The sequence below is a fragment of the Crinia signifera genome, chromosome 19 (genome assembly GCF_055691185.1).
Source record: "Crinia signifera chromosome 19, ASM5569118v1, whole genome shotgun sequence".
In the NCBI taxonomy this organism is placed as follows: domain Eukaryota; kingdom Metazoa; phylum Chordata; class Amphibia; order Anura; family Myobatrachidae; genus Crinia; species Crinia signifera.
This window is the reverse complement of record NC_139226.1, coordinates 93,372,218-93,400,098: the sequence shown is the minus strand read 5'-3', so window position 1 is coordinate 93,400,098 and position 27,881 is coordinate 93,372,218. Positions and strand designations below refer to the sequence as shown.

General features: G+C 47.1%; 1 protein-coding gene across 3 annotated transcripts in view; it reads left to right on the top strand.

The window, feature by feature from the left end:
* The window catches only part of MEGF6 (multiple EGF like domains 6), a 372,940-nt gene that overhangs the window by 265,994 nt on the left and 79,065 nt on the right, over window positions 1–27,881 (top strand). For all 3 annotated transcript variants that reach the window (XM_083162934.1, XM_083162933.1, XM_083162935.1), the window contains one exon: window positions 8,286–8,408. In XM_083162934.1, the coding sequence (XP_083019060.1) occupies window positions 8,286–8,408 (123 nt within the window). The remainder of the gene's footprint in view (window positions 1–8,285; window positions 8,409–27,881) is intronic.

Genomic DNA, 27,881 nt, shown 5'->3' with positions numbered 1-27,881 from the left:
TACGGACATGGAATGCCAAACTCTTCATTCTGATTGCATTGTAAATCCCTGAATGGACGGAGCCAATGCGGCAGCTTCAGGAGGGTGACATGAAGGCTAAATTCTTGAGGGAATTTGCATAATTGAAATTCCAAGGATTAAAACTGCAAGAACATTGTGCGACCTTTGTGTCAAATAATATTGGTTGTTCGTTGCAAGAAAAATGAATTGCCCCCATTCCCAGGAAAATATCTGTCTGCGGATCGTATTAGCAGCAGTAGTTGCACTAAAGGAGGTTCTGCAGCAGAATAGTTATCCGGGAGGACCAGGTTTTCCTTGAGAATAGCCAACTGGTGTTTTAATTGCTGTTGCAAATGTGCTGCTGTTGGCCACTTCATGGGTTCCAATGCAATTAATTTGCATTAAGTGTATTAAACAGAGAAGATGGTGTTCATTCTAGAACATGTTGTGGTGCTTCTAGCACATGTCTGGTCTGTATATCAGTGCTGAAATACAGAAAGTCTTTGCTAGACGCACCAAAGCAGAGACTGAACATTAAAGAGAAATGGCCATAAAAGTGCGGCATAACTTATTGGAATGCAAATGGCGCTGGTGTTGAAAGAAGCCGGTATCGTCATCAGACCTGTTAATAAATGCTTGACATTTAGTATCATTAGTTCTGGTTCAAAGTAAATAAAAATAGTTTAAATGAATAATTTGCTTATTTTAGGACAATAATACCCATTCCACTGCCGCAATAACATGGCTCACGGCTCATTGGAAAAGGGTCCCACACAAATAACTGGTCCAGTGACCTGAGAATTCAGGTAGCAAACAGGGCTGTACCGGGGACGAACCCGAGTAAGGGGGGTATGGATGATTGGGTCGACCCATATTAAGTCAACCACAGAAGGTCAATGTGGCTTAGGTTGACACATGGCTAAGGTCAACAAGGTTGTAAGGTTGACACAAACATTAGATCGACAATGGCTAGGTCAACACTCAAACGGTCTACGTGAGTTTAAAAAAAATAATAATAATTGGTTCCGAATGTCATTCTAGTCTTCCTATGCAACCCTTCACTGTCTTCCTTTCTCCTCTTCCCAACTTCCTATACAACACTTCACTCTATGCCTGCATCCTCTTCCTACGCAACACTTCTTTCTTCCTACTTCATCTTCCTATCTCCCTATACAAAACCTCACTCTCCCTTCTACCTCTTCTTCCCATCTTCCTATGTAACACTTTACACTCTTCCTTCCATCTATTCTCATCTTCCTATGCAACACTTCACTCTCTTTCTACCTCTTCTTCCTATCTCCCTATGCAACACTTCACTCATTCTACCTCCTCTTCCCAACTTCCTATGCAACCCTTAACCCTATTCCTACCGCCTCTTCCCATATTCCTGTAAAACACTGCACTCTCTTCCTACCTCCTCTTCCCATCTTCCTGTACAACACTGCACTCTCTTCCTACATCCTCTTCCTATCTTCATGTGCAACACTTCATTCTCTTTACAACTCCTCTCCCGGATGCAAGCAAACAAAATGCTCTGACTTATGTAGCACTGTGCATATAGGAAAATTAGAATACCAGCCAATCAGACTTCTGCTTTTATGTGCTACACCGATCATAGTAATGCCTGATTGGCTGCTATGATTTACAATGTATGCTCTATGTAGTTTAATAAGCCAAATTAAATCTTTTCTATTTCCAATTATACCAAATGATATTTGTACTAGTTTGCCAAATCTGCTCATTTCAATTCAAATGGACTCATTAAGAAGTGAATGGCTCTTGGCTTGTGTTACGTTCTATGTGCTCTAGTCTGCAGTTCAGTGATCATTCTATTATTCAGTATTCACCCTCTTTATGATCTTCATTGTAATAGGTCATCAATGACCATACTGACCTTCGTAAGGGCCACATGGTGCAAATGTCAACAAACTGCATGGCGATATTTGTCATATTGACACAGATGAAATAGCGAGCTGGTCACATTGTCAGCTAGTGTTCACCCTGATTTCTGGTGTTAACTTTAACAGTTATAATGATATCTTCACAATCCACATAGTAAATGTTGACATCACATGATGCAGTGAAAGGTCTCAGGATGTCAGTCTGAAATGCCAACTTTGTCAGAATGTTGACAATAGGTAGGCTGCAGAGGGGAGGTTATGATAATCTGGGGAAAGGGGGGGGGGGCAGGTTAAGGTTAGGCAATAGAGGGTGGATTAGGCTGCAGAGGGATGGTTTGGGTGAGGCAGCGAGGGGGATTTAAGGTTAGGCACTAGAGGGAGGTTTAGGCTGCGAGTGGAGGGGAGTTTAGGGTTAGGCACTAGAGAAAGTGTTAGGCTGTGTTGGGGGGTGGGACTGGGGGAGAGGTGGTTAGGGTTAGTCTAGGGTGTAGGGAAGGTTAGAATTAGGCACTAGAGGGAGCACTAGGCTTTGGGGGGAGTTAAGGTTAGGAATAAAGGGGAGGGTTTAGAGTTAGGCTATGATGGGAGGGCTAGGCTTCAGAGAAGGGGAATGAGGTTAGGGTTAGGCTTCAGAGAAGGGGGTGAGGTTAGGCTTAGGCTGCAGGGAGGAGGGGAGTTTAGGGTTAGACTGCAGGGAGGATGGGAGATTAGGGTTAGGCTTCAGGGAGGAGGAGATGTTAGGGTTAGGCTGCAGGGAGGAGGGGAGGTTAGGGTTAGACTGCAGGGAGGTTGGGAGGTTAGGACTAGGCTGCAGGGTGGAGGGGAAGTTAGCGATAGGCTGCAGGGTGGAGGGGAGGTTAGGGTTAGGCTGCAGGGAGGAGGGGAGGGTAGGGTTAGGCTGCAGGGAAGAGGAGATGTTAGGGTTAAACTGCAGGGAGGAGGGGGGGTTAGGCTTAGGCTGCAGGGAGGAGGGGAGGTTAGCGTTAGGCTGCAGGGAGGAGGGGAGGTTAGCGTTAGGCTGCAGGGAGGAGGGGAGGTTAGGGATAGGCTGCAGGGAGGAGGGGAGGTTAGGGATAGGCTGCAGGGAGGAGGGGAGGTTAGGGCTAGGCTGCAGGGAGGAGGGGAGGTTAGGGCTAGGCTGTAGGGAGGAGGGGAGGTTAGGGTTAAGCTGCAGGGAGGAGGGGAGGTTAGGGTTAGGCTGCAGGGAGGAGGGGAGGTTAGGGTTAGGCTGCAGGGTGGAGGGGAGGTTAGGGTTAGGCTGCAGGGAGGTTGGGGTTAGGCTGCAGGAAGGAGGGGAGGTTGGGGGCAGACTGCAGGGAGGAGGGGAGGTTAAGGTTAGGCTGCAGGGAGGAGGGGAGGTTAGGGTTAGGGTTAGACTGCAGGGAGGAGGGGAGGTTAAGGTTAGACTGCAGGGAGGAGGGAAGGTTAAGGTTAGACTGCAGGGAGGTTAGGGTTAGGCTTCAGGGAGGAGGGGAGGTTAGGCTTCAGGGAGGAGGGGAGGTTAGGCTGCAGGGAGGAGGGGATGTTAGGGTTAGGCTGCAGGGTGAAGGGGAGGTTAGGGTGCAGGGAGGAGGAGAGGTTAGGGTTAGGCTGCAGGGAGGAGGGGAGGTTAGGGCTAGGCTGCAGGGAGGAGGGGAGGTTAGGGTTAAGCTGCAGGGAGGAGGAGATGTTAGGGTTAGGCTGCAGGGAGGATGGGAGGCTAGGGTTAGGCTGCAGGGAGGAGGGGAGGTTAGGGCTAGGCTGCAGGGAGGAGGGGAGGTTAGGGCTAGGCTGCAGGGAGGAGGGGAGGTTAGGGTTAAGCTGCAGGGAGGAGGGGAGGTTAGGGTTAGGCTGCAGGGAGGAGGGGAGGTTAGGGTTAGGCTGCAGGGTGGAGGGGAGGTTAGGGTTAGGCTGCAGGGAGGTTGGGGTTAGGCTGCAGGAAGGAGGGAAGGTTGGGGGCAGACTGCAGGGAGGAGGGGAGGTTAAGGTTAGGCTGCAGGGAGGAGGGGAGGTTAGGGTTAGGCTGCAGGGAGGAGGGGAGGTTAGGGTTAGACTGCAGGGAGGAGGGGAGGTTAAGGTTAGACTGCAGGGAGGAGGGGAGGTTAAGGTTAGACTGCAGGGAGGTTAGGGTTAGGCTTCAGGGAGGAGGGGAGGTTAGGCTTCAGGGAGGAGGGGAGGTTAGGCTGCAGGGAGGAGGGGATGTTAGGGTTAGGCTGCAGGGTGAAGGGGAGGTTAGGGTGCAGGGAGGAGGAGAGGTTAGGGTTAGGCTGCAGGGAGGAGGGGAGGTTAGGGCTAGGCTGCAGGGAGGAGGGGAGGTTAGGGTTAAGCTGCAGGGTGGAGGGGAGGTTAGAGTTAGGCTGCAGGGAGGAGGGGAGGTTAGGGTTAGGCTGCAGGTAGGAGGGGAGGTTAGGGTTAGGCTGCAGGGAGGAGGGAAGGTTAGGGTTAGGCTGCAGGGAGGAGGGAAGGTTAGGGTTAGGTGCAGGGAGGAGGGGAGGTTGGGGTTAGGCTGCAGGGAGGAGGGGAGGTTAGGGTTAGGCTGCAGGGAGGAGGGGGGGTTAGGGTTTGGCTGCAGGAAGGAGGGGAGTTTGGGTTAGACTGCAGGGAGGAGGGGAGGTTAAGGTTAGGCTGCAGGGAGGAGGGGAGGTTAGGGTTAGGCTGCAGGGAGGAGAAGAGGTTAGGGTTAGGCTGCAGGGAGGAGGGGAGTTTATAGTTAGACTGCAGGGAGGAGGGGAGGTTAAGGCTAAGCCCTAGAGGGAGAATTCGGTATAGGAATTCGGAGGTTCTGACCCAGAAGTGAAAGTCACTTTACTGACCAGTCCGAAAAGATGCTGCTGGGCCACGAGAGGCTATATTTGACATTCTAATATGTCGGCATTTCATCACTGTCTACATGATGAAAGCTGGTATGATCAATGTTGACTGGAGAGCCGCAGGTCGACTAGGGACTATGTAAAAACCGGACCCGGACTAAACTCCGGACCGCCGGACATGATATCAAAATCTGCAGTCCGGAGCTTGTAGGGTCCGGGGGTGACTTGTCCGGGGGGGGGGGGGGGGGGTGTCCCTGTTATAGCTATCACCAGGGACATGGGGGAGGGGAGATTACAGCCTCCCCGTGTCGTCTGGACCGGCCGGTTTTTGCTACTTGCCCGGACCATGCAGGGAGGCTTTATTCTCCCCCTCCTTCTCTACCTGGTGACAGGTGTCACAGGCAGCCCCCCCCCGGACAGGACACCCCCCGGACCGGAGGCTACAAGCCCCAAAATGCAGAGTTTGTTGTCCGGTCCGGGGGTTTTGTCCTGGTCCGGTTTTCACCCATACCCGGTCGGACTACCCCTTTGACTGTGTACACACCACACTCAGAGGGGTATGGGTAAAACCCGGACCAGGACAAAACCCCCGGACTTCCGGACCAGACATAAAACTCTGAATTTTGGAGCTTGTAGCGTCCGGTCCGGGGGGTGTCCTGTCCGGGGAACTGCCTGTGACACCTCTCACCAGGTAGAGGAGGGGGGGGGGGGGTAGAATAAAGCCTCCCTGTATGGTCCGGGCATGTAGCAAAAACCGGACGGTCCGGACCACACCGGGAGGCTGTTAATCTCCCCTCCCCCATGACCCTGGTGATAGCTATCATAGGGACCCCACCGGACAAGACACCCCCCAAACAGGACACCCCCCTTCAAGCTCCGGACTGCAGATTTTGATGTCCTGTCCGGTGGTCCGGAGTTTGGTCCGGTTTTTACATAGTCCCCACTCAGAGACATGGAGAACGCCTGCAAACGGCTGCTGCTTATCTAAAAGGTTCTTCCTGTCACCCTGAGAACATTCCAGGAGCAATGCAGATATTATCTAAAATTGGCATGGAAAATGAGTACAAGATGGGATATTAGGGAGAGCTCTGAGCAGACTCTCAGCAAGGAATGTAAACGCTGTACGTTTCCCCGATGTCACCATGACAATGGGATGTAACACAGCAGATGCTCTATAGCCAAACTGCAGTAAGTTGGGCTGCAAGTATGTGACCCCAGCAGACTGTGGACGAGATCTTGTTATATATGAAGTGAAGTGGTTGGAATAATGGTAAAATCTGCTCCCAATCTCATTTCTGCTTATCTATGTCCTCAAAAGCGGACAGACGGCGGTGATGCCGCTGTCAGAATACTGATGTTGGCATTCCTGACAGCGGTCCGGTAAGTATACTTCCCTTGTCCCTGCCCCCCCAACCTAACCCATATGCTCCCTTCATGTGCATTTGGGATGCACTGCTGTCCGTCAGGCTATAGGCATTAGCAGACGTGCTGTGAAAGAAAACGCTGCCTCCGCCAGGGCCTTGTTAACTGGGCTGCACGATTCTAGTCCTTCAAGCAGGGGCAGGCTGGGCCAATCAGAGTGCCTCTCGGCTAATTGGTGGATGGCTGGAGCTATCCACCAAACAGAGCGCTATTCATTGTAAGGAAGCAGAGTGATGGCGCAGGACTGGAATATTTTATTGACTCTTGTGAATGGGAGTGTAGGGGCCTTTGTGCATTGCCCTGCCAAGTCCAATTGACCCAGCACTCCAATATACAATAGTAGTTGCACAGGTGCCTACTCGGAGATACCCGAAACAGTATCTCATATGCAACAGGGATGTCCGGAAACCGGAGGGAGAGGCACTCTGAAGGACTCAAATGTACAACAGAATTCTCCCTATACTAAGTATATATATATGTGTATGTATGTCTCTCTCTCTCTCTCTCTCTCTCTCTCTCTCTATATATATACACTTAACATCGGCACTCACCTTTCCTAGTTTTGGGGTGCCCTATCTATGGCTTGTGACCACATTGTTTAAACAGACATTGTAGGGCAGGGGTGTCAAACTCAAATTCATCGGGGGCCGCATCAGCAGTTTGGTCACCCTCAAAGGGCCGCTGTATAATAATAATGCATTGACACCACAGGCTGCTCCCGCTGTATAATAATAATGCAATGACACCACAGGCTGCTCCCGCTGTATAATAATAATGCAATGACAGCACAGGCTGCTCCCGCTGTATAATATAACAATAGTAATGCCATGACACAAATTATTATACAGGGGGAGCAGCCTGTGGTGTCATTGCATTATTATTATACAGAGGGAGCAGCCTGTGGTGTCATGGCATTACTTTTATATTATACAGGGGGAGCAGCCTGTGGTGTCATGGCATTATTATTATTATTATTATTATTATTATTATTATTATTATTATTATTATTATTATACAGGGGGAGCAGCCTGTGGTGTCATGGCATAATGCCATGACACCACAAGCTGCTCCCCCTGTACAATAATAATGACACCACAGGCTGCTCCCCCTGTATAATATAAAAGTAATGCCATTACACCACCACCAGATATATTGTCTTTTTATGTAACTTACTGTATTTTATCCCTCAGGCTCCTTTACTGCTGCTGCGGCTCCAGTAATTTCAATTCCACTCTCTGCGCCGCGGCCTGTCCTGCTGCGGCCCCCCGACTCGGCCTGCCTTCCTTCCTCTCTGCAGATGCGTGGGTGGGAGTCGTCATCGTCATGACGTCCCCACCCAGCGTCTGCCACTGCCTTGTTAAGAGGGAACAGGCTGCCGGGCCCTCCTCCACGTAGACCGGAGGCCGGCGGCCATGTTCCTGTGGCCGTAGACATCTTAAAAGACCACAGGAACATGGCCGCCGGCAGTGCAAAAAAAAAACTCTCAAAAAAGATCTCAAAAAAGAGAATAAAAGGTGAAGGCTGGCGGCGGCTGCGCGGGCCACATGACGAGGTCTGTCGGGCCGGATTTGGCCCGCGGGCCTTGTGTTTGACACCCGTGTTGTAGGGGCTCTGCACACACTAAATTAACTGATAATAAATAGTGGAGATTTGGTTCATGAATTGATCAATGCATTTAAGCCTGCAGCCCCCTTCACGGGACCCCACTGTTCTGCAGGTCCTACCACTATCGCTGAAAATGGCTGCAATACACATAGCTATCACATCAATGTTTGATTCCAGGCATGCTATCTGGTCTGAAGCTCACAGCAGACATATATATATATATATATATATATATATATATATATATATATATATATATATATATATATATATATATATATATATATAGTGTATGTCAAATCCAAAGACAATGATAATTTGTGATTTTGTTGCCCCTGTGTGTCTCTTATTTAGTGAGGATATTACCAGCGTTTGGCTGCTGCTGTCTGCACATTGGACCAATAGCTGTGAAGATTTTATTTTTTATTTTAATAATTTTTATTGTTTTTTTTTATTTTATTTTTTATAAACAATAACAGTCAGAAATGGTTATTAGGCTGTAATGTCCAGTAAGCGCACAGCAACATATATCCGCACTGAAACCTAACTATTCTGCCATCTCTTCTAGATGTTGACGAATGCCAAGTACATAACGGAGGCTGTCAGCAACAGTGCGTCAACACTCCGGGGTCATATCGCTGTGAGTGCAAGGCGGGATTCCGGCTCCACGCGGACAGCAGGTCGTGCATTAGTAAGTAATCACTATGCGCTGGTACATTCTTGGGTATAATCTCATTGTGTTTTGTTGGCATCCTGCGGAGCTCTCTCTCTCTCTCTCTCTCTCTCTCTCTCTTTCTTTTTTGGACGAGGGACAAGTTTTTGCTCATAAAAGTGCTTCATCTGAAGTGCAGCGCCGCTTTATATCCCTGCTCGCCGGAACTTTATGCGCTGCATGGAAATAGGGACTTGTGTATAAATGCCATTGCTGTGACTGTTAGATCTTTTGCTAATAAAGATTTCCACCTGGTATATGGTCATTAGGTCAACATGGCTACGGTCAACAGGGTTGGAAGGTCGACACAAGCATTAGGTTGACAATGCCAAGGTCAACAATCAAAAGGTAGACGTGAGTTCCAGGTTTTTTCGAGACGACCTGTGCCGACAGGTGGTATTTCATGCCATCCACTAGGGATGAATTCGCTGCCTCTTGAATGGTGAACCTTGATGTTTTGTGTGCGGTTCATAATTGCCAATTACTATTTGCAGTTTTTCAAAACTTTAAGATAAATGATGGCAGATTTCCGGTTCCGGAGCTGGAGGAGCAAGCAGCTCAAGCCTAGAGCTCCGGACGCTCCCCAGCCTTATTCCACCACAACCGGCTCTAACCTCCCAAAAACCCGCTACAACAGCAGGAGGTGACTGCAGCTACATCCCTCACCCACCACAGAGACTCCGGGCGGCTTCCTCCCAAAGCTACGGGCCCCGAACAGCTGAACCCGGCACCCGCCATTGCTGAGCTCCGGGCGCGACCACGTGACCGGCGGCGAGGCACATACATACCTCGCAGACGCTTGCTGAGACGGCTGGCCGGCACCGCAGGCACTCTCCCGACTCAGTGAAACGATACGTTGCCACTCCCCCTCACAGCTGGAGCCCCCGGACGACTGACACAGCAGCAGCAGCTATTGCGGAGATCTCCGCACAGACACGTGCCCGGTGAGAGACACGCACGGTCCCCGCTGATACCTGGAATTTCTGAGACCCTGCACTCATTCAACTTAATCACTCCTGGCTCTCCCCTCTTTACTCCCTGGCATCATGGACAGAACAAAGGAGCTGAACACCATGGCTGACACCCCCAGACACCGTTCATCTAGCAGAAACGCTAGAGACAAGATGGCGCCTACCCCTGCAGCCATGCCACAATCGAAACAGCAGCAGCCGATAGGAAGAGGAAGGAAAGAGGCAGAAACAGCAGAACCCTTGAAGCTTACATCTCACGAAGTAAGTGACAATCCCTCTGATTCAGAGGAATCCCCTGATGCCCCGACACCTCCCCCAGACACGGCAGCCCTCTTTCCCCCGGCTGAGAACACAGCATCCCAGTCTCAACGTGCACATGAAGGCCCTATAACCTATTCTGATATGGTTAAGGCCATTCAGGACACTATTGGCCCCATTATGGAGGCACACGCTAACAAAGTCTCACAGGCGGTGCAGGACCTTAAATCCCAATATAAACAGATCTCTAAGAGACTTACTGGCACGGAACAGGTGGTGGGAGGAGTATTTCAAGATGTCACAGAACTGAAAGATAGCTCCATTGCCATGCAAAAAACACAGCACCAAATGCAAGCAAAACTAGACGATCTCGAAAATCGTTCACGCAGGAACAACCTACGTATAGTAGGTCTCCCTGAAACCCTGAAAGGTCCTGCCCTGTTCACGTTTATTCAAACCACTCTCCCGGAACTCTTGGAGGTGGCCGACGAATGTTCTGGGATGATAATAGAGAGAGCCCACAGAATCGGACCACAAAGATCCTCAACAGATGCCCGTCCTCGCCCTGTGATTCTTCGCTGCTTAAATTATATTCACAAGGAAACACTATGGTCAGCCTCACGCCGAAAGCGTGACTTGACATGGAATGATACAAAACTTTTTATCTTCCAAGACTATTCGGCAGAAGTAGCCAGAGCTAGAAAAGAATTTGCCCCTTTGTGCTCCCGCCTAGCAAGAGGCAACCGTAAATTTGCTTTGCTATATCCTGCTCGTCTCCGTCTCTTCTCCGGTTCGTCCTTCAAAGATTTTTCCACTGTTAGAGATGCAGAGGATTTCATAATAGAAGAAGACACCGAGACAACTTCCCCCTCCTCCCCTCCCCAGGATCAAAATACTTAAGAACTTGGGCTTATAAATGAAGATGGACTCAGTTATCCTACTGGACATTCTGCCTTAGTCCAATTAACCGAGATTTCTGAGATTCTAATCCTTAAGATTAAGCGGGTTTAGGAAAATTATATGTTATAAGATTGATACTACCTAATTTAGAGCGTTAAAGGTTGATGATATCTGATCCAACACCGTATTGGTGTTATTGTTTCTTTGTTTGGCAAGGCTGGGGGGACCCCGAAGCCGCTGGTTCGGATCTAGGGCCCTATGCCTGATCTTGCCACACTTGTTAATAACCGGAAAGTACTATTTAGAAATGTTATTGTAGTCAGAAATGGCTGTTTTTTTTTTGTTGTTGTTGTTTGTCTGTATGTCCCCCTCCTTTCCTTCATGTTTTTCCCTTCATGTCTCAGAACCTGTCTAACGTCAAACTGTTTTTTCAGTTCTCTTGAGTATAGAACACCTAGCATGTTGGATCTCACGGATGACGCTTTGACCTCCAGGACCTGTAAGGTATCATCTCTTTTGGTAGATAAATGATCTCTCTAAAATTTGGCACATTTAATGTTGGGGGCTTTCATTCACCGGCTAAACGCAAAAAAATACTTTTGTATCTATCCAGATTAGCCTTAGATGTGGTATTTATACAGGAAGCGCATTTGGTCCCTGCAGAAATGCTTAAATTAAACACGAGGGGATGGACAGTATTGCTGTCTGCCCCATATAACTCCAAAGCAAGAGGGGTGGCCACATTGATTAGAAATAATATTCCTAATATGACCCACTCATCCCAAATCGATATAGAAGGAAGGTACTGTATAGCAGATGTAACCTTACATGGAACCCGATATGTCCTAGCGAATATATACGCACCAAACTCTAATCAAAGCCAATTCTATATTAACTTGGCTACTAAATTACTTCCCTTCACACACCAAAACTTGATATTGGCAGGAGACTTTAATCTCACGGCATCTCCTACTCTAGATAGAAATATACAGACCTCTACTAGGCGATCTAATCCAAAATATGGATTGACATATCTCTTGACCCAATTGCATCTCATAGATGTGTGGAGAGCATGCCACCCGATTGAAAGAGAATACACGTGCCTCTCAGCCGCCCATGGCTCTTTATCTAGGATAGATTATGTTCTCATGTCTGCCCCATTATTCCCGAAGGTCATAAACGCGGAATTAGAGCCAATCATATTATCCGATCACGGGGTGAGCTGGGTAGAGGTGGCGACAGAGCTAGACAAAGGCCCTAACAGACAGTGGCGATTCCCATCACAGCTTACAGATACTCAGAACTTTCGAAATATGTTAGAAGACATCTTGGATGGAATACAAGCATAATAATATACAGGCAGAGGAAGAATCCCCCTCATTGTTTTGGCAGGCCTCTAAATCTGTATTAAGAGGAAACATTATCTCCTACACTTCTAAACATAAAAAAGATGCCCAAAAATTATACTTAGATGCCCAGGGGGGATTAACCGAAGCGTACCAAACATTCCAAAACAACCCAACATTGACCAACAAAGCTAAATATAATGAAAAAAAGACTTTATTTGATGCCCTTTTAACCCAATTAGAGTCCAAAATCACATTCCTGTCACAAGCCAAATTCCATAGATTTGGTAATCGATCAGGCAGGTTGCTATCTAATTTATTGAAAGGCCAGCATCCCCCTAGTGTCATCCAGGCACTTAAGACAGTAGATGGTTCAGTGGTACACTCTGGACAGCAGATTACAGACACACTTCATAAATTCTATGAGACATTGTATGCTCCACCTTCGGGGGGGGACCAGCGAGGGGAGACTTTCTGGGAGTCTCTCACACATCCAACCCTAGATCCAGATTCCTCAAATTCTCTACTGACACCTATAACGGAGGAAGAGATATTAGCTACGATTAAGACACTCAAAATAGGTAAATCTCCAGGCCCGGATGGATTATCTAATGAATATTATAAATTACTGGCCCCTAAAATTGTAAAACCCCTGTCCATATTATATAATTCCATATTACAAGGAACACCTCCTCCATTATACTTTAATTCGGCCCTCCTTAAAATTATACACAAACCTGGTAGAGACCCTTTACTCCCGGGATCCTACCGACCCATATCCCTTTTAAACTCTGATTATAAAATTTTTACAAAAATATTAGCGGATAGACTCAAACTCAAGCTTCCCTCGCTGGTACACCTTGATCAGACAGGTTTTGTTTGGGGCCGCCACTCAGTTCTTAACGTTCGTAAGGCCCTCACAGTTATGCAGTGGGTGGAGTCCACTGGGGAGCCCGGACATCATGCTTTGCTTTCATTGGACGCTGAGAAAGCTTTCGACTTAGTCACATGGCAACATCTATATGATACCATGGAGAGGTTTGGGCTACCAGGGGACTTCATCCGCACTATTAGGTTATTATATTCAGACTCAAAATCCCATATCTTAACGAACAACTATTTATCGGACCCGGTTTCACTATATCGAGGCACCAGGCAGGGTTGTCGTTTGTCACCCCTGCTATTTGCACTCGCAGTAGAACCATTAGCAATAGCTCTGAGAGCTTCGAGCGAATTTACTGGAGTAAGGGTGAATAATATGGAGGTCAAACTTAGTCTCTTTGCGGACGACATACTTTTATTCATAGCCAATCCCACGACTTCGATCCCTGCCATACAAGAGATTATATCTCGTTTCTCTACCTTCTCGGGCTTTAGGGTAAATTATGATAAATCACGTTTACTACCACTGAATTCCTCCTCAGCATATTTTAACTCCCCCTCCTTCACTTCTCAGTTTGCCATATGTCCGCATTCGCTTAAATACTTGGGAGTCCAAATCCCTAAAAAACTAGATGACCTATATAATATAAATATTAACCCCTCATACCTATCGATTGAAAAACTTTTGAATGGCTGGATGGGATTGCCGCTGTCTCTAGCGGGCAGGATAGCTGTAATTAAAAATGTAGCCTTTCCCAAGTTATCCTACCTTATTCAGATGTTGCCACTACAAATCAGAAAGGGAGATCTGCAAAGATTCAAATCATTGTTTCTTAAATTTGCCTGGGCGGGAAAGGGGGCACGTGTACCCCATACTAGATTAAAACTTAACAAGGCGGATGGAGGTTTTGGCATGCCTGACATACAAGCATTTGCTCTGGCGGCACATTTCAGATATATCACGGACTGGTTCACAGCTAGGGCAGAATATACTTCCCCCTCTCTTGAAAAACAATTATTCCACCCTTATTCACCAGCAGCGTTATTGCATGCCCCAATAAGGTTAATACCCAAACCAATCAGAGATTTAGTTCTATTTAGGGACACTTACAGGTCCTGGAGGCAAATTAATAAAATATTGCATAGACAATATACATCATCCCCATTTACAACTTTATGGGGGAACCCCCAGTTCCTCCCGGGACTTGATAATGCGGAGTTCCTTGGCTGGAGAGACAAGGGTATATCTAATGTTCGTACATTATTTGACCCGGGGGGCTCAATACGCCCATACCCTGAACTGGTAGAAAAATTCGATCTACCTAACAGACAATTTTACATGTATCTCCAGTCGAGGCACTTTGTGCAGTCTCAACCACCCTCCATGAGTTTGACCACTCAGACAGACCCAATTGTATCTTTAATTCGCCCCGATTATGTGCTGGGCTATAGGATCAAATATTTATATTCAGAACTTATTTTGGCAGGGAAGGATGTGCAACTTCAGAAACTCCACACTAGATGGCTACTGGATATTCCCGACCTTCCAGAGCCAAATACTTTATATAACAAATTGTCACTCTCCATGAGGCATCTGCAGTCGGCTGCTTTGCAAGAAACCCATTCCAAATTTATAAATAGAGCATATATGGCTCCAGCGCAGAGAGCGCACTATGTCCCCACTGATACTGGGGCATGTTACAAGTGCCAAAAATCCAATGCCTCTTACATTCATAACTTTTGGGAGTGTAGGAAAATTAGATATTTTTGGGACAAAGTCATCAATTATATAAATAGTATTTATTCCCTGAAACTGCGAAAGCACCCGACTGCATGCCTATTTCTATGTTATCAGGTATGGGACCTCGGCCCTAGGAAACCCCAGATCATACCTGTTTTGTCCATTATTCTAACTCTAGCCAAAAAATTGATTCTTACACATTGGATTCATGGAGTTGGTCCCTCTATTACTGAGTTAAAAAAATCCATCCTGAATACCCTGTTTTACGAAAGACAAGCAATGAGATCAGATCTGGAGAAAGGGGCTCCGCGTTTTTATAAAAAATGGGAAATTTATGTACTGAGTCTGGACCAGCAGGTACAATTACAAATACAAAAAATGTTTGAGTCCACTACCTGGTTTCTTCTTCGACAGATATAGCTTTCATCCCCACCCTAATGTGATGTCTGTGGACCCAGAGAGATCTACTTATTAAGAATTGATAGATAATATGGAGAGAACTGAACCTTATACTGGAAATTATGATAGGTTTTGTCTTATGTCTCCCCCCCCCCCCCTCCCATTCCTCCCTCTTCTTCCCTAACCTTATTTAACCCACTTGTTACTATTGTTAGAGTGATGTATAGAATAATGCTAATATGTTAAGAATACTTCACAGAAATGATACTATTATTTTTTTTTTTTATATTTTACAATTTCTTTATTGAAAAGTATGTATACTACAACACTTGAAAACTCGTCACACAATCGTGTTCATCTATTTCTGACATTTGTTGTATGTATTGTTCTATTTTGCTCTACTTTGCAAAACAATAAAAATCGTTTAAAAAAAAAAAAAAAAAAAAAAAAAGATAAATGATGGCATTTGATCATTAGATCATGATGGCAAATTTAAAAAAATAGTTTTTTTTCCCACGTTAGTTTTATTTATTTATTTTTTAAACTTTTTTAAAGCTTTTTTTTTTTTTTTGAGAACCGTTTTGAAACCATATCCAGCCTCTCTGGATCAGAGGTCAGGTTCCAAAATGTGTTGGGTCTCTTGCTGGCTAAAAATGCTAAACATTTTTGTGTGTTCGGAAATAAAAATGAATGACAGCATTACCTCGGGCTTATCCGGAATCCCAGTCCTTGTACATAATAGAAACCATTTTATTAACCCTTTAAGTGCCAACATCTCTGTGAGACATGTGTAACTCATCCGCTAAAAATGCCAGCGTTGCTCACATTTGTTATATAAAGTCAAACACAAAATGTATAAGTAAAGATTATATTTCCTATATAAGGTAAGATTACAGGTCATTATGATAAATAAAAAGGTTTGCTTGGCAATCTTCACACCTATTTTGCCATATTCCCTTGGCACTCAAAGGATTAAACAGAAAGCCTTCCATTACTATTCTGAGATTGGGGATGCTACTATCCCAAAATGTCTGGGAGACTTACGAATTTCGTGATTCTCTGACATACAACAGAGTGAGCAGAGAGAGAGAGAGAGAGAGAAGGGTGTTTGGGGGTCTCAATTATTTCGTTCGCAGTGAATTGCTTTGTCGATGGACATAGGAAGCCTGCCATCAAATGATGGCCTTGGACTTTCGATGCAATGGTAACTGACCGTCGCATCATAAGAATTTTATATGAAAAAATATTCATTTGATTTGCACATGCGCAAATATCTTCAGTGTGGCTGCACATACTCCAAACCACTGCAGCATGGCTGTCTGGGGGAGGCACCATCACCGCACCATCAAATGTTTACCATTCGATGGCGGCAAACATGAAAATGCTGTCATCGAATGATAAAATAATTACAATTGGGATAAATACAGCAATAGTTGAGAACCATTGCAATGCGATGTCGATCCCTACTATGGCTGCACACTGCAGCGGATAATCCCTACCACCGACAATCAGAGTAAACAAGTCATCAAGTACAGGATAGTTACTATAACTGTATTTAAATATTTCCCTTCTCTGATTCTTCATTAACACGAAAGTATCTCAGCGGCGCGCCCTCTACTGCCGAATCGGCTGCGAGATGGCTTTTGTCAGACAGCCTAGTGAGTGATCAGCCAGCCAGGCGTGCAGAAATAGCAACAGGAGTCTCTAATTGTGCTGGCAAGCACACTCCTGAAATCATCACATTAAATTTCCTCGGAGCTGCTTTGTTGCTGTCATTATGAAATGAGTCCCCTTTGGCCTCCAAGTGTGCCGCAATCTGCTGAGGCCACGCTTGGCAGACACAACACTGACAGATGTCATTCCTTTCCTGTGTCGTTCCTTGTCATCGGAATCTGTTCTGCTGAATGCATTCCAAGATCTGCAAAATGACTAGAACTTTGTCTCTAAATCCACCAGGTTATTGGGCGAAGGTGTAAATATTTGCTGTGAGGTTACATTTTGCGAAGAGGTTTTTTTTTTAATTTCCCTTCTGAACGGATGTAAAAGGCCGAAATTCTCCGCTGCTGGCATGGATACGGTGCACAGGATTATGGCCAATTAAAGTTTAAGTCGCTGGAGTCATGCTGCAAGCTGACTGTAAACATCCCTCTAATTGCATATTTGTATCTGTCCATTTCCACTGATTGCAGGAATTTATCTTCCAGCTAATGGCGCATTAAGGGGTCTGATCACAGTTAGGCTGGGGGGAGGGGGGGTTATGGATGTGTACACCTTGGGATGAATTCCCACCACGACCCGCACCGTGAACACACGCATCCATTGTCTGGACAGGTGTGTCCCCCCCCCCCAAATGCCTCAACATCCACAAAATTCACTGTCGCCACAAAGAAGCTTTTTCACGATTCAGGGGCAGCCCCCCCCCCCCCAGAGAAAAAGTTTGCACCCCTCTCCAGTATTCTCCCCTGCACACACGAGGGTGCAGAGACTGGACACGTTGCGACTTGCAGTGGCGTAACTAGTGCAAGGCAGCCCCCGCCACCGCTTGGGGGAGCGGGGGCTGCGTGGGCGCACTGACTGATCTATAATGCCGCAGTGTGCTGCCTGCCACGGCAATACCGGGTGCTGCGTGGGCACAATGCGGACGCGGACTTGGAAACCCGCCCCCGGCTCCAGTCTCCGGGTCACCAGCATGATCCTGCATGCCGCTGACCAGCATTTAACCCCACCCGCCCGCCTGCCATCAATGAAAGCACAGCGCGCTGTCCTGGCCCCCGCACGCACCCCTGTCACTCACTTGACTGCACAGGGGACACAGGAAAGGAAACGCACGGCCAGGCGCGCTGTGTACTTCATACTAACTCATCACCTCTCTGGCGCCGCCGGGACTCTGGAGCAGCAGTGCGAGCATGAAGAGTAGACTGCGCACCCGGTACCGTGAGGTGAGGCACAGTGAGGGAGGACTGTCACCCAGTGGCGTGAGGTTAGTGATTGGTGAGGCACTGGCTTGGTGGAGCCAGCGCCGACATGCCACCTGCATGGCCCCAGTCTCCATGGCATTCCCCATTAAACTGCTTCCTCACATTCCACCTGCATGCCCCAGTCTCCCTGGCTTTCCCCACATGCCACCTGCATGCAGGATTCTCCCAGGCTTTCCTCACATGCCACCTACATGGCCCAGTCTCCAGGGCTTTCCACACATGCCACCTGCATGCCCCAGTCTCCCTGGCTTTCCCCACATGCCACCTGCATGCCCCAGTCTCCCTGGCTTTCCCCACATGCCACCTGCATGCCCCAGTCTCCCTGGCTTTCCTCACATGCAACCTGCATGCCCCAGTCTCCCTGGCTTTCCCCACATGCCACCTGCATGCCCCAGTCTCCCTGGCTTTCCACACATGCCACCAGCATGCCCCAGTCTCCATGGCTATATATATATACCACAAGAAATTCCACACTCCTCCCAAAAATGGGAGAGGGGGGGGCGCCAGAATTTTTTTGGCAGGGGGGAGCAACATTTCTAGTTACGCCACTGGCGACTTGATACAGCATCCAAAAGCAAACATGTGCCCGTGTGTTGGGGTGGGCATTAATGTGAAGCGGTGAGGGTTAGAATTGTTATGTAGGCAGGGCCGTGTCTAGTCAGTCTGGCTCCAAGTGCGAACAATAAAAAATGCGCTCCCCCATAGACATTTTTTAAATGAAACATTTGCACACACCCAGAAAGGTGCATGACCACCTGTAGTAGGTGTTTCCTCATTGCAGTGGGTGTGTCTTTGCAGGAAAAGACTACCTTACGGTTTTTGAGCCTGCACCCCAGACTTTGGCCATCACAGGAAAAAAAATCCTGATTAATATGCCTCTTACATTTTTTGTAATTTTCCTCTTTATTTACACATTGCCACACTCCATAATGCCCCTTACACATTATAGCAAACACCATAATGCCCCTTACACATTATACAGTACCGCACACCATAATACCGCTTATAACATTAAGGGCCAGATGTATCAAGCTTCAAAAAGTGAAAAAATGCAGAGTGATAAACAAACAGCCATTCAGCTCCTACCTGTCATTTTGTTTAAACCCAGCCTGCAGCATGGCAGTTAGCAGCTGATTGGCTGGTTGTTTATCACTCTCCATCTTACTACTTGTTGAATCTTGATACATCTGGCCCTAAGTCCCCTTTGCAACATATTATGGCCCACACAGTACAGGTAGAGTCTCCTGTATCCGGAGATCTAATTCGAAATATTCCAAAAACATTTTTTTTTTTTTGGATTTATTTAGTTCCTTCCCCGCCCCTTTTTTCATACTTACCAAGTCCCTCGATGTCCATGCCAGCCTTCAGGAACTTCTTCAGCGGTCCAAGGAGTACAACGCACCCCTGGGACCACTGAAGAAGTTTCTGAAGGCCACTGGGGGATGCCGAGGACATTGTGGAACCATCAGGGGGACCAGGTAAGTATGTTAAAAAAACTAAATCCAAAAAAACTGAAAAATCCCTTATCTGAAATGCTCGTGGTCCCGAGCATTTCGGATATGGGGGGAGATTCTCTAAAGCTTACCGCAGCGGTGAGCCGTCTTTAACGGCGCCGCTGTCTCTTCTCTGTATGCTCTTTCATCCAGCGCATTAGTACGTCTCTCAGCACTTCCGCATTCTTCTCCTTTTCGGTGCGAGCTTCTCTCCCCATAGCTTTGTATTGAAAAGGCACGCGCACCTTATGCTCTAAGCCCCGCCGCGCTCATCAAAGTTTCTTCGGGGTTGCGAAGAATTAGTAATATAGTTTAGAAATTGGTGGGGTTTTTTGCAGTGACGTTTGTGGTGCCTTTATTCTTTATTAAATTTTGGTTTATGTTGTGTTTTTTTGTATTTTTTTTATTATATCAGCAGCATAACAAATTATTGTAAAAATCTAGCTAATCGCGGGACAGGCACAGGCGGCGCCCATATGGAGCCAGTGCGCATGCCGCACAGCTCAGAGCGGGCGCATGCGCATAAAAAAGAAAAAACGGAGATCGCGCAGGGGGACAATACCACAAAGTGAATGCGGTAATCAAAATGATAGAAAATATGGAGAAGATTAAAGGTAAATCGCCGCATAATTACAGCGGAAAAAAACCCAGTAGACTGACACATTCGCCGGGAATGTTAGAGCATCTCCCCCAAGGGATTTATACCCCTGACACCATTATTATGCCCCACATCAGAGGCACTTTAAGAGAGGAGTGGGCCCTCTCCTCTCCTGCGCAGTAGACTCTGACATTGTGCATGTCTCCAGGAACATGGCACCTGCAATGTGCTCCCAGGGACATCTCTATTGCCCATGCACGCAGCGGACATTTTCAAAGTGACATTTGCAGCTGTGCATCCATCGTTGGGCAGACGGAGAGGTGATTTTAGTTAAATGGGTGCAGTTTATGCGGTGTATGAGCCCCCATGTACACAGAGGCTCCATAGGTCTGGGGAAAGTGTTGAAGGTGTGAGAAATGGTGCCGTCTAAAGAAACATCATTGTTCTAGTGTTCCCTGGGCCCTGACAGTGGGTGTCTCAGTCCTGGCATATCCAGATGTGGCCATCTACACCCACGAATGGGCATATAAGATACCAGAGAGACTGCAGCTGCTTCCATCTGTGAGTCAGGCCATAACATACCTCCCAACGTTGTGATGACTTAAACCGGAACTTTAAGCATGCCAAAATAAGAGGAGGGACCTTGTCAGAAGTGGGGCGGAACCCAGTGGCAAACCCCGATTTACATTGCTTTCTGTGGCCCAGCACTCTCCCCCTGCACTTTGCATAGATGCGTGTTCTTGATTGCACTCAAATTCTTGGGCCATTTCTATTTTCAGAGGTATGTTCACAATGGACGAGTGTCAACTCCTGATCAACTTGTCTCCAACAGATGTATCCGTAAGCAGATGGGGGATCTCCGAGAGGAACGTATATACTAGTCATCGGGGATCCTGGTGTTGACTTCCAACCAAAACGCTTTTTTTTTTTTATATAGGTGAAGTTTTCCGAAGACCTTTGCAAGCCTAATAACAGTTATATCATCCTGGTGTATTAATAGTAGGGCCTATTAATGAGTGTGATGAGGCATTGCCATTCAGACATACATAAATATTTGCCAGACGTGTGTGTGATTGTTACAGTTCTGGCAATGCTGTCTGAGCAGAGATGATTAATACAAGTATGTCTCTCTTTCCTGGAGCGAGCTGAAATACAATGTTTGTCCCAAACAAATGATCTCATAGAAGACGCAGCTGCAATATGTACAGTTTTGGTTCCAAACTTAGCAGAGATTTGATGCACACGCAGCCACAAATCATGCTAGTGCAATGTATTAAAATGTATTCCTGTGATATAAATGTGGGAATATACTGTAATCGGGGCAGTAAGTAGCAATGCCTGCAGCCAGTAGCGCTACTTCTTAGCCACCCAGAGCGTCAAAGGGAAGCTCCAGGCAGGCACCCTGCAGCTCTACTATATAAGAGCTCTAATTCCCAGAACCGGAGGCTCCGCCCCAGAGTGTGGCATAATGACATCACTGGTTTAGGGGTGGAGCCGGTACAAAAGGCATTGCTGCTCTGTAGCGGCACTGGTTTTATTTGCATTTTGGTGACTACTTAACTACTACAATAAGACCGTCATCATAGGAAGCACCACAAATTTAGTAGGATACTTAACTGCAGCCATGGGAGATGGGGATGGATTCCAGTAGGTCGACTGTGAGACCCAGTTTGCAGCCCAAAAAAAAAGTATTGACGACACTGCAAAAATAAAAGTGATTTCCAACTTAAATAATGTACGGAGTTTGAGCAATCGTTCCTGGTGGCCCAGCAATGACTTGCCTGCTCTGGGGATGGCCATTCATGATTTTTCATCAATGATGGTTTATGGCCAATGTAGAATTCTTTTGCCATTGATGGGGAGAACTAGATGGTTTCCCTTCATTGATGGTGCTGCATAACCAATTTATTTTCCTAACTGACCGGTAGATGGAGTGTAGACCCCTTCCCCCACAAAAGCCCCACCATTCAGGTTCTGCGTGCAGTCAGTAAAGGAAAAGGGATGACCTTTGACTGGTGAAAGAATCAATAGTCATCCATTGTGTAGTTGGCTACCATTGATGGTCACCTGCAGTATAGCTATCAATAGTAACCATTGATGTCAAGAGCACTGATGACCATCTTCAAGGTTCTGATCCCTATGGTTGTAGCAGCAGCATCTGGTTCCCATCGTTTATGTGCCTGTAAATTCTGTCTCAGACCTCCGATCCTCCTGCGTTTGGTTATGTAGTTCTCCCCTGTACCTAGCTCCTACCTTGTTTCTAGTGTCTAACCCTATCTTCCCCTCCCAACTTCCTCTCCTCACCACAGCCTGCCCCTAACTCCCCCTCCTCCCTCTGCAGAATAACCCTCCTATATACAGCCTAACCTATTATTGACATTCTCTCTATGTCGGCATCATGATACGATCATTGTTTAAATTTATATGACATGCTGCCTTGAAGCAATGTTTACTTTAAAAATGGAAGAAGGCTGGTTTCAAGGTTCCAGATTTATATTCTAGCGGAGAGGGTTCCTGATCAGATTTTCCAGGTTTCTGGGAAAATGGCACCAGCGTCCATATTCCCAGTGATTTTCCTAATGCACAGGTCTTTGGTGCCATATTCCTTATGATTTCTATGATATCAGGGCAAAGGTAAGTCTAGTCTTCTAGTGCAGCGTGTCTGTTGTGTTCAGCGAGCACCCCACACCCATTACAAATATGCCCATGGGTTGTTGACAAATCCCATTATCTTCATCAATTTGCATGCATAGTAATTGGTATGTTTAACATTGATTGCCACCATCAATGGTGTAATCACAGGTGGCCATCAATGGTGGCCAACTATTCAGTGGCTGACTATAGATTCACCAACGTATGGTCATCCTATGGACCAATCAGAACATGGGGGTGAGACTTCATGGGTGTTGGGGGTGGAGCTATGTTTTCTATTGCCACATTGTAGAGAAAAAAAAAACCAACCGTTGGGTGGATCCGTACCATCGTTGGCGGGAACCCATCTGGTAAAAGTATCCACCATTGGTCATAAACAATTGATGATTTGGGATCATCGATGGCTGGATGTCTATCCCTACTGATGGGCTCCCTGTCTGACAGCTGGTATAGTTTCACCATAGTAGAGTTCTCGATGTTTTCCGCTAATGTTCCTCAGCAACCGTTATCATGCTAGTCATTGTATGAAGTATTACCAAATAATCTCTTAAGGACTATCTGAGCGGCGCGTGAGACTCTTTGTTTACTACTGTAAAACAAACAATTGTGAATGACTCCAGCTTCTCTGCTGAATTGCCGACGGTCATCGCTTGTTAGTCCCTGACAGAAGAAGTGTGAAATCGGGTAAAGGAGAAAGACGTGGCCCGTCGCCAGCAAAAATATATTTACTGAACAATGTTCTTTGCCCAAAATCCACTTCTGGTCCTTATTAACTGTACTAGATTGGAATGCATTCTGTACAATAATGGTAATACAGAATAACATTTACTTCCCTGCTAAGCGCTGCTGAGAGATTTAAGCTGTATTGCTGTGCACATAATCGCAGCGTTCTATCCCCAGAAGTATAATGGTAGTGGACAGTGTCAGCTGCTGGCTGATGCTGGCCAGTTTGTAGTAGAACCGAAATACGTGCCAATAAGTGTGTGATGATTGAGGTTCCTCTAGTAGAAATGTAATAACGTGTACTTTTTGCCTGTTCCAGCGGAGGCTTATATTTGGTGGAAGTAAGCCAATGGTAAATGTTATCTTGTCAATCCATAGGATGGGTGACAGGGGGCCTCTACTGTGTACACTCTGTACGTGACCTTGTAATTTGTTTTTTTGTTTGCTAAGTACGGCACTGCAGACACTTTGGCGCCTTATAAATAAACAAACTACTACACGTGCTCAGGGCCTAAAGTGGTCCAGGGGAGGTGGTAGAACTCCTTTCCTGTAACACCAACCGCCCCCCCCCCAGTGAGGTAGACCCCAGACCAGCGCCTGAGAATTTGTGCCCTATCTCCCATAAAGAGATAATGGTCCCACAAGGAAGGGGTGCGGTCACACAGTAATGATGCCAATTAAAATTACAGCACACAGTAGCACAATCATAAACACTGCAAGTAGTGCACCTGATTCATATAAAACCACACAGTAGTGCCCCTTATACACATAATGTCCACAGTTGTGCTGCTTATAAACTCCTGTCTCTGTCACTCCAGCAGCTCTCTGTCCATGTCCCTCAGCAGCTCCGTGCCCTGTGTCCTTCCAGCAGCTTCCCCACCCCTGAGCCCCTCCAGCCCCCTCTCACACTGTCTTCAACAATCACATAGACTCCTCCTCTCAGTGGCCCTTCTTCATCTCACCGGCGGTTATGGCATGATATCACATTTGGTGTACCAGAAGAAGCTACTGGGACAGGCATTTCTTTTGGAATTACTGAACAGGCTGTGGTAGAGGTGATACTCTGTTCCTCCTACCTTTAGAGGTTCCACCCTGTTCCCCCTCACTTTAACCCCAGGCCATGCTACAGGTAAACTAGAATGCTGCCATACAACACTCATTCTGAAAAGACAAGCTGAGACATTTCATGTCTGTCTACTTACTGCATTATATGTCATGTGACTGTGGTTGTCAAGGTAACAGAACATCATCTTAGGATGTCCAGTGTTTTAACGCTACCGGTGCAAGTGAAGCTGTCTCCAAGAATGCAGGAGCTGGAAAACAGGGCCGACTTGTTTTCTGGAACGCTGTCCATTGCAGTCTCTTAAGTTCCACACCTCGAAACAGTCGTGGCATGTCAATCAAGCTCGTGGCTTAGGGTCACTGATTTTTGCACTAATCGCACCCTAACCCTAAACTCGTCATGTCGATATTCTGGGACAAATTGATTTGTCATATCAACAATCTATCATTGTCAGCTTTGACCTTCATCTGACAAATTCATGTTCCCATTCTAAATGTCGACATTATGAATGATGACATGCGATGATTCCATGGAAATGTGTAGTTCCTCACTTCAGAGCAGGGTCAGAGTTGCACAGACATACATTTTACGTAGGGATATTACAGTGTTAGCACTGTGCATGCTCCTTAGCTGAGCCTGCGCAACCCTGATCAGTTCAATCATACCCAACTATGCCACAGCCCCACTCACTGAAAGCTGAGTGGGTATAATTTGGGTTAGTGCAGAGCCCGTGCTGTGGGCAAGAATGTCATGTATTTTTGTCACGAATGTCGACATGGACACGTCTGAGTGTATCACATCCCCTCGCATGGCTCATTGCGCTCGCCATGCTTCAGGCATGGTGCCTCGCTTCACTCTGCAAACTATTTGATTCTCCCACCACACCCTAGTGGATGGTAGCCTAGGAAATAGCACCTGTCGGCACGTCGGTTAAAAATTTTTTTTCTTTTAAAGTGAAAAACCTTAATGCTGGCCTTTTGACGATCAACCTTACCAATGTCTACTTAATGCTTGTGTCGACCTTCCAACCCTGTCAGGCTTAGCCCTGTCGAACTAAGCCCTGTCAACTTCAGAGGTCAACCCATGGTGTGTCGACTTATATAGGGTCAAACTAATGACCTTATCCCCGATGGCCTCTATGCTTGTTCCGAGGCTAGTGTTAGTGTACTATGTGTCCTGTCAGGATCGGGTCACACAGGGTTACGTGTGTGTGTGTTACTAATCACCCTGGCATCACTGTACCACGGAGTCACGCTCTCAGACATGTCTTAGATCTGTTGTAATTGGCAAAACTAACATTTAATATCATCGTCATCATTCCAATAATATTAGCTAAATCCACGCAGGAACAAAGGACGGCAGCGAGTAAGGAGGGCGTCTGTTTATACAGCAGATATGAAATAGAAAAACATTGGGATCTATTCGCTGGAGCCATAGAAGGGTGTCTGAAGTGTCTCATGCTTTCTTTGTCACGTGTCGGCATAATGACTTATCTGAATATACAGTTATCCATTACTGCACTGAGTCCTATGGCGTAACCCTGGCCCTGGTTGTCGTGTGGGAGGCAAATCTGCTTTCACTCCAGACCTTAAACATGCGCAAATATGTTCTATGTACACAAATATATCTATAAACCCTTCTTGTTTTTGTGTAATAAGCAGAATTTTTTATTCGCTTGCAGTTCAGCGTGAAGATTCGCTGGTAGCACGCTTTATGCATATGCTGTAGTGTGCCATTCACTATGGGATTAGACTGCAATCTCCCGTGGCACAGGAACTGAGGGTTGTGCATAAGTATGCCATGATTGCACTGTGCTGGCGCCTTGCATAGGCAAACATTTGGGGGGGGGGGGGGGTGTTCCAGTTGCCCAGAAACTCCCCAGCAACTTGAGCAGTGCCCACTATATGCAGTATAAGAGTTGGATTGGAGCTGCTACATGTGCCCAGTGGCCAGAGGCAGAACGACCATTGGTGCAGCAGGTCCATTGTATCAAGGCCCCGGAGGACTAAGGGGCCCACTGCTGCACCTGTCACCCTCTTCCTGTCACCCACTGTTTTTCCTGTCACATTCTGCCTCCCCTTGTCTCTCCCGGTCACCCTCTGCCTCTCCCAGTCACCCTCTGCCTCTCCCTGTCACACTAGGCCTTCGCCTGCCTCTCCCTTTCACCCGTGCTGCATATTGTGAACTTGGGTTGCGGTGGAGGAGGGGGGGGGGTCCAAATTATATTTTTCACCCCGGGTTTTTGCCCAGTAAACCCAGGTGAGCCTGCAGTGTGAAAGGGCCATTTTCAATACCCCAGGTCCAGCAACCCAGCAATTCGACCCAGGGTAAAAGCAGAGTTTTAAGCGGGTCGCAGCCGAGCTCCTTGGCAGTCAGTTTAGCCTCCTCCTCCCCTGCACGCTGCGCAGCTGCTCCGCCCTGCCCCGCGTCTGACATCAGTGCCCGACAATATGCCAGGTGTTGGCAGGGCAGTGGCATAACTATAAAATGAGTGCCCCTTTTGCCGGAAATTTCGGAAGCGCCCCCTAAAATAAAGCCTGTCTCCCCCATCAACGGTAAACTAAAGCCGCCTCCTCTAGCATCCTCAAAATGTGTCTGCTGTAAGGGGGCGGGCATTTTGTGTTGGCTATTTTTCATTAGCAGGAGTCAGCCAGGAGGAGAGCCGGGACCGAAGACAAGTAGATCTGTGGGTCCTGGTGGCGGCAAGCGGAGGGATAAGGCTGTTCCTGGGCCCTGGCAGCAGCATCAGTAGCCCTGCAGACCCCCAACGCCCACACTTACTCCGCGCCTCCCCGTGGGTTCTGCTGAGCTATTGTTATGTCACTGAGACAGGGCATGCTGTCTCACAAATGCCTGGTCACTCCCGGGCCGGAACCAGGTCCAAATCCCAGGGGCGACCCGGCACTTGCGATGTGAAAGAGGTACTACCGACAAGGTTAGCAATGTGGCAGGTGTGCTTGAAATTAACCCTTTGAGTGGTAACATCCCTGTGTGAGATGTTCACAATATATGCTAAAAAAAATGCCAGTGTCTCTTACATTTGTTATATAAATTCAAATAAAAAATGTGTAAAAAAAAAATAGAGGTACTCTTTACCTAGAACGGCGCCCGCGATTAGAATCGCGGGCGTCGGGGGTAAAAAATCGCGGGCATCGCGGGTAAATCGCGGGTACATCAAAATCGTGTACCCGCGATGACCGTGATTTTCCCATAGTGAACAATGTTAAAAAGCCTGATTGACCGTGATTTTACTTTAAAATGCCTCAATGCCCGCGATTTTCACATAGGAATCAATGTTAAATGGGCTACAGAGCCCAAATAGGCAGAATTAACCCTTAAATGTCACCCCAATTTTTGTACGCCACCCCACGATCCACGCCAACCCGAAGCGTGGCGAGCGCAGCGAGCCCGCGAGGGGCGGCGGTACGCGTCCTCCGACCTTTTCATG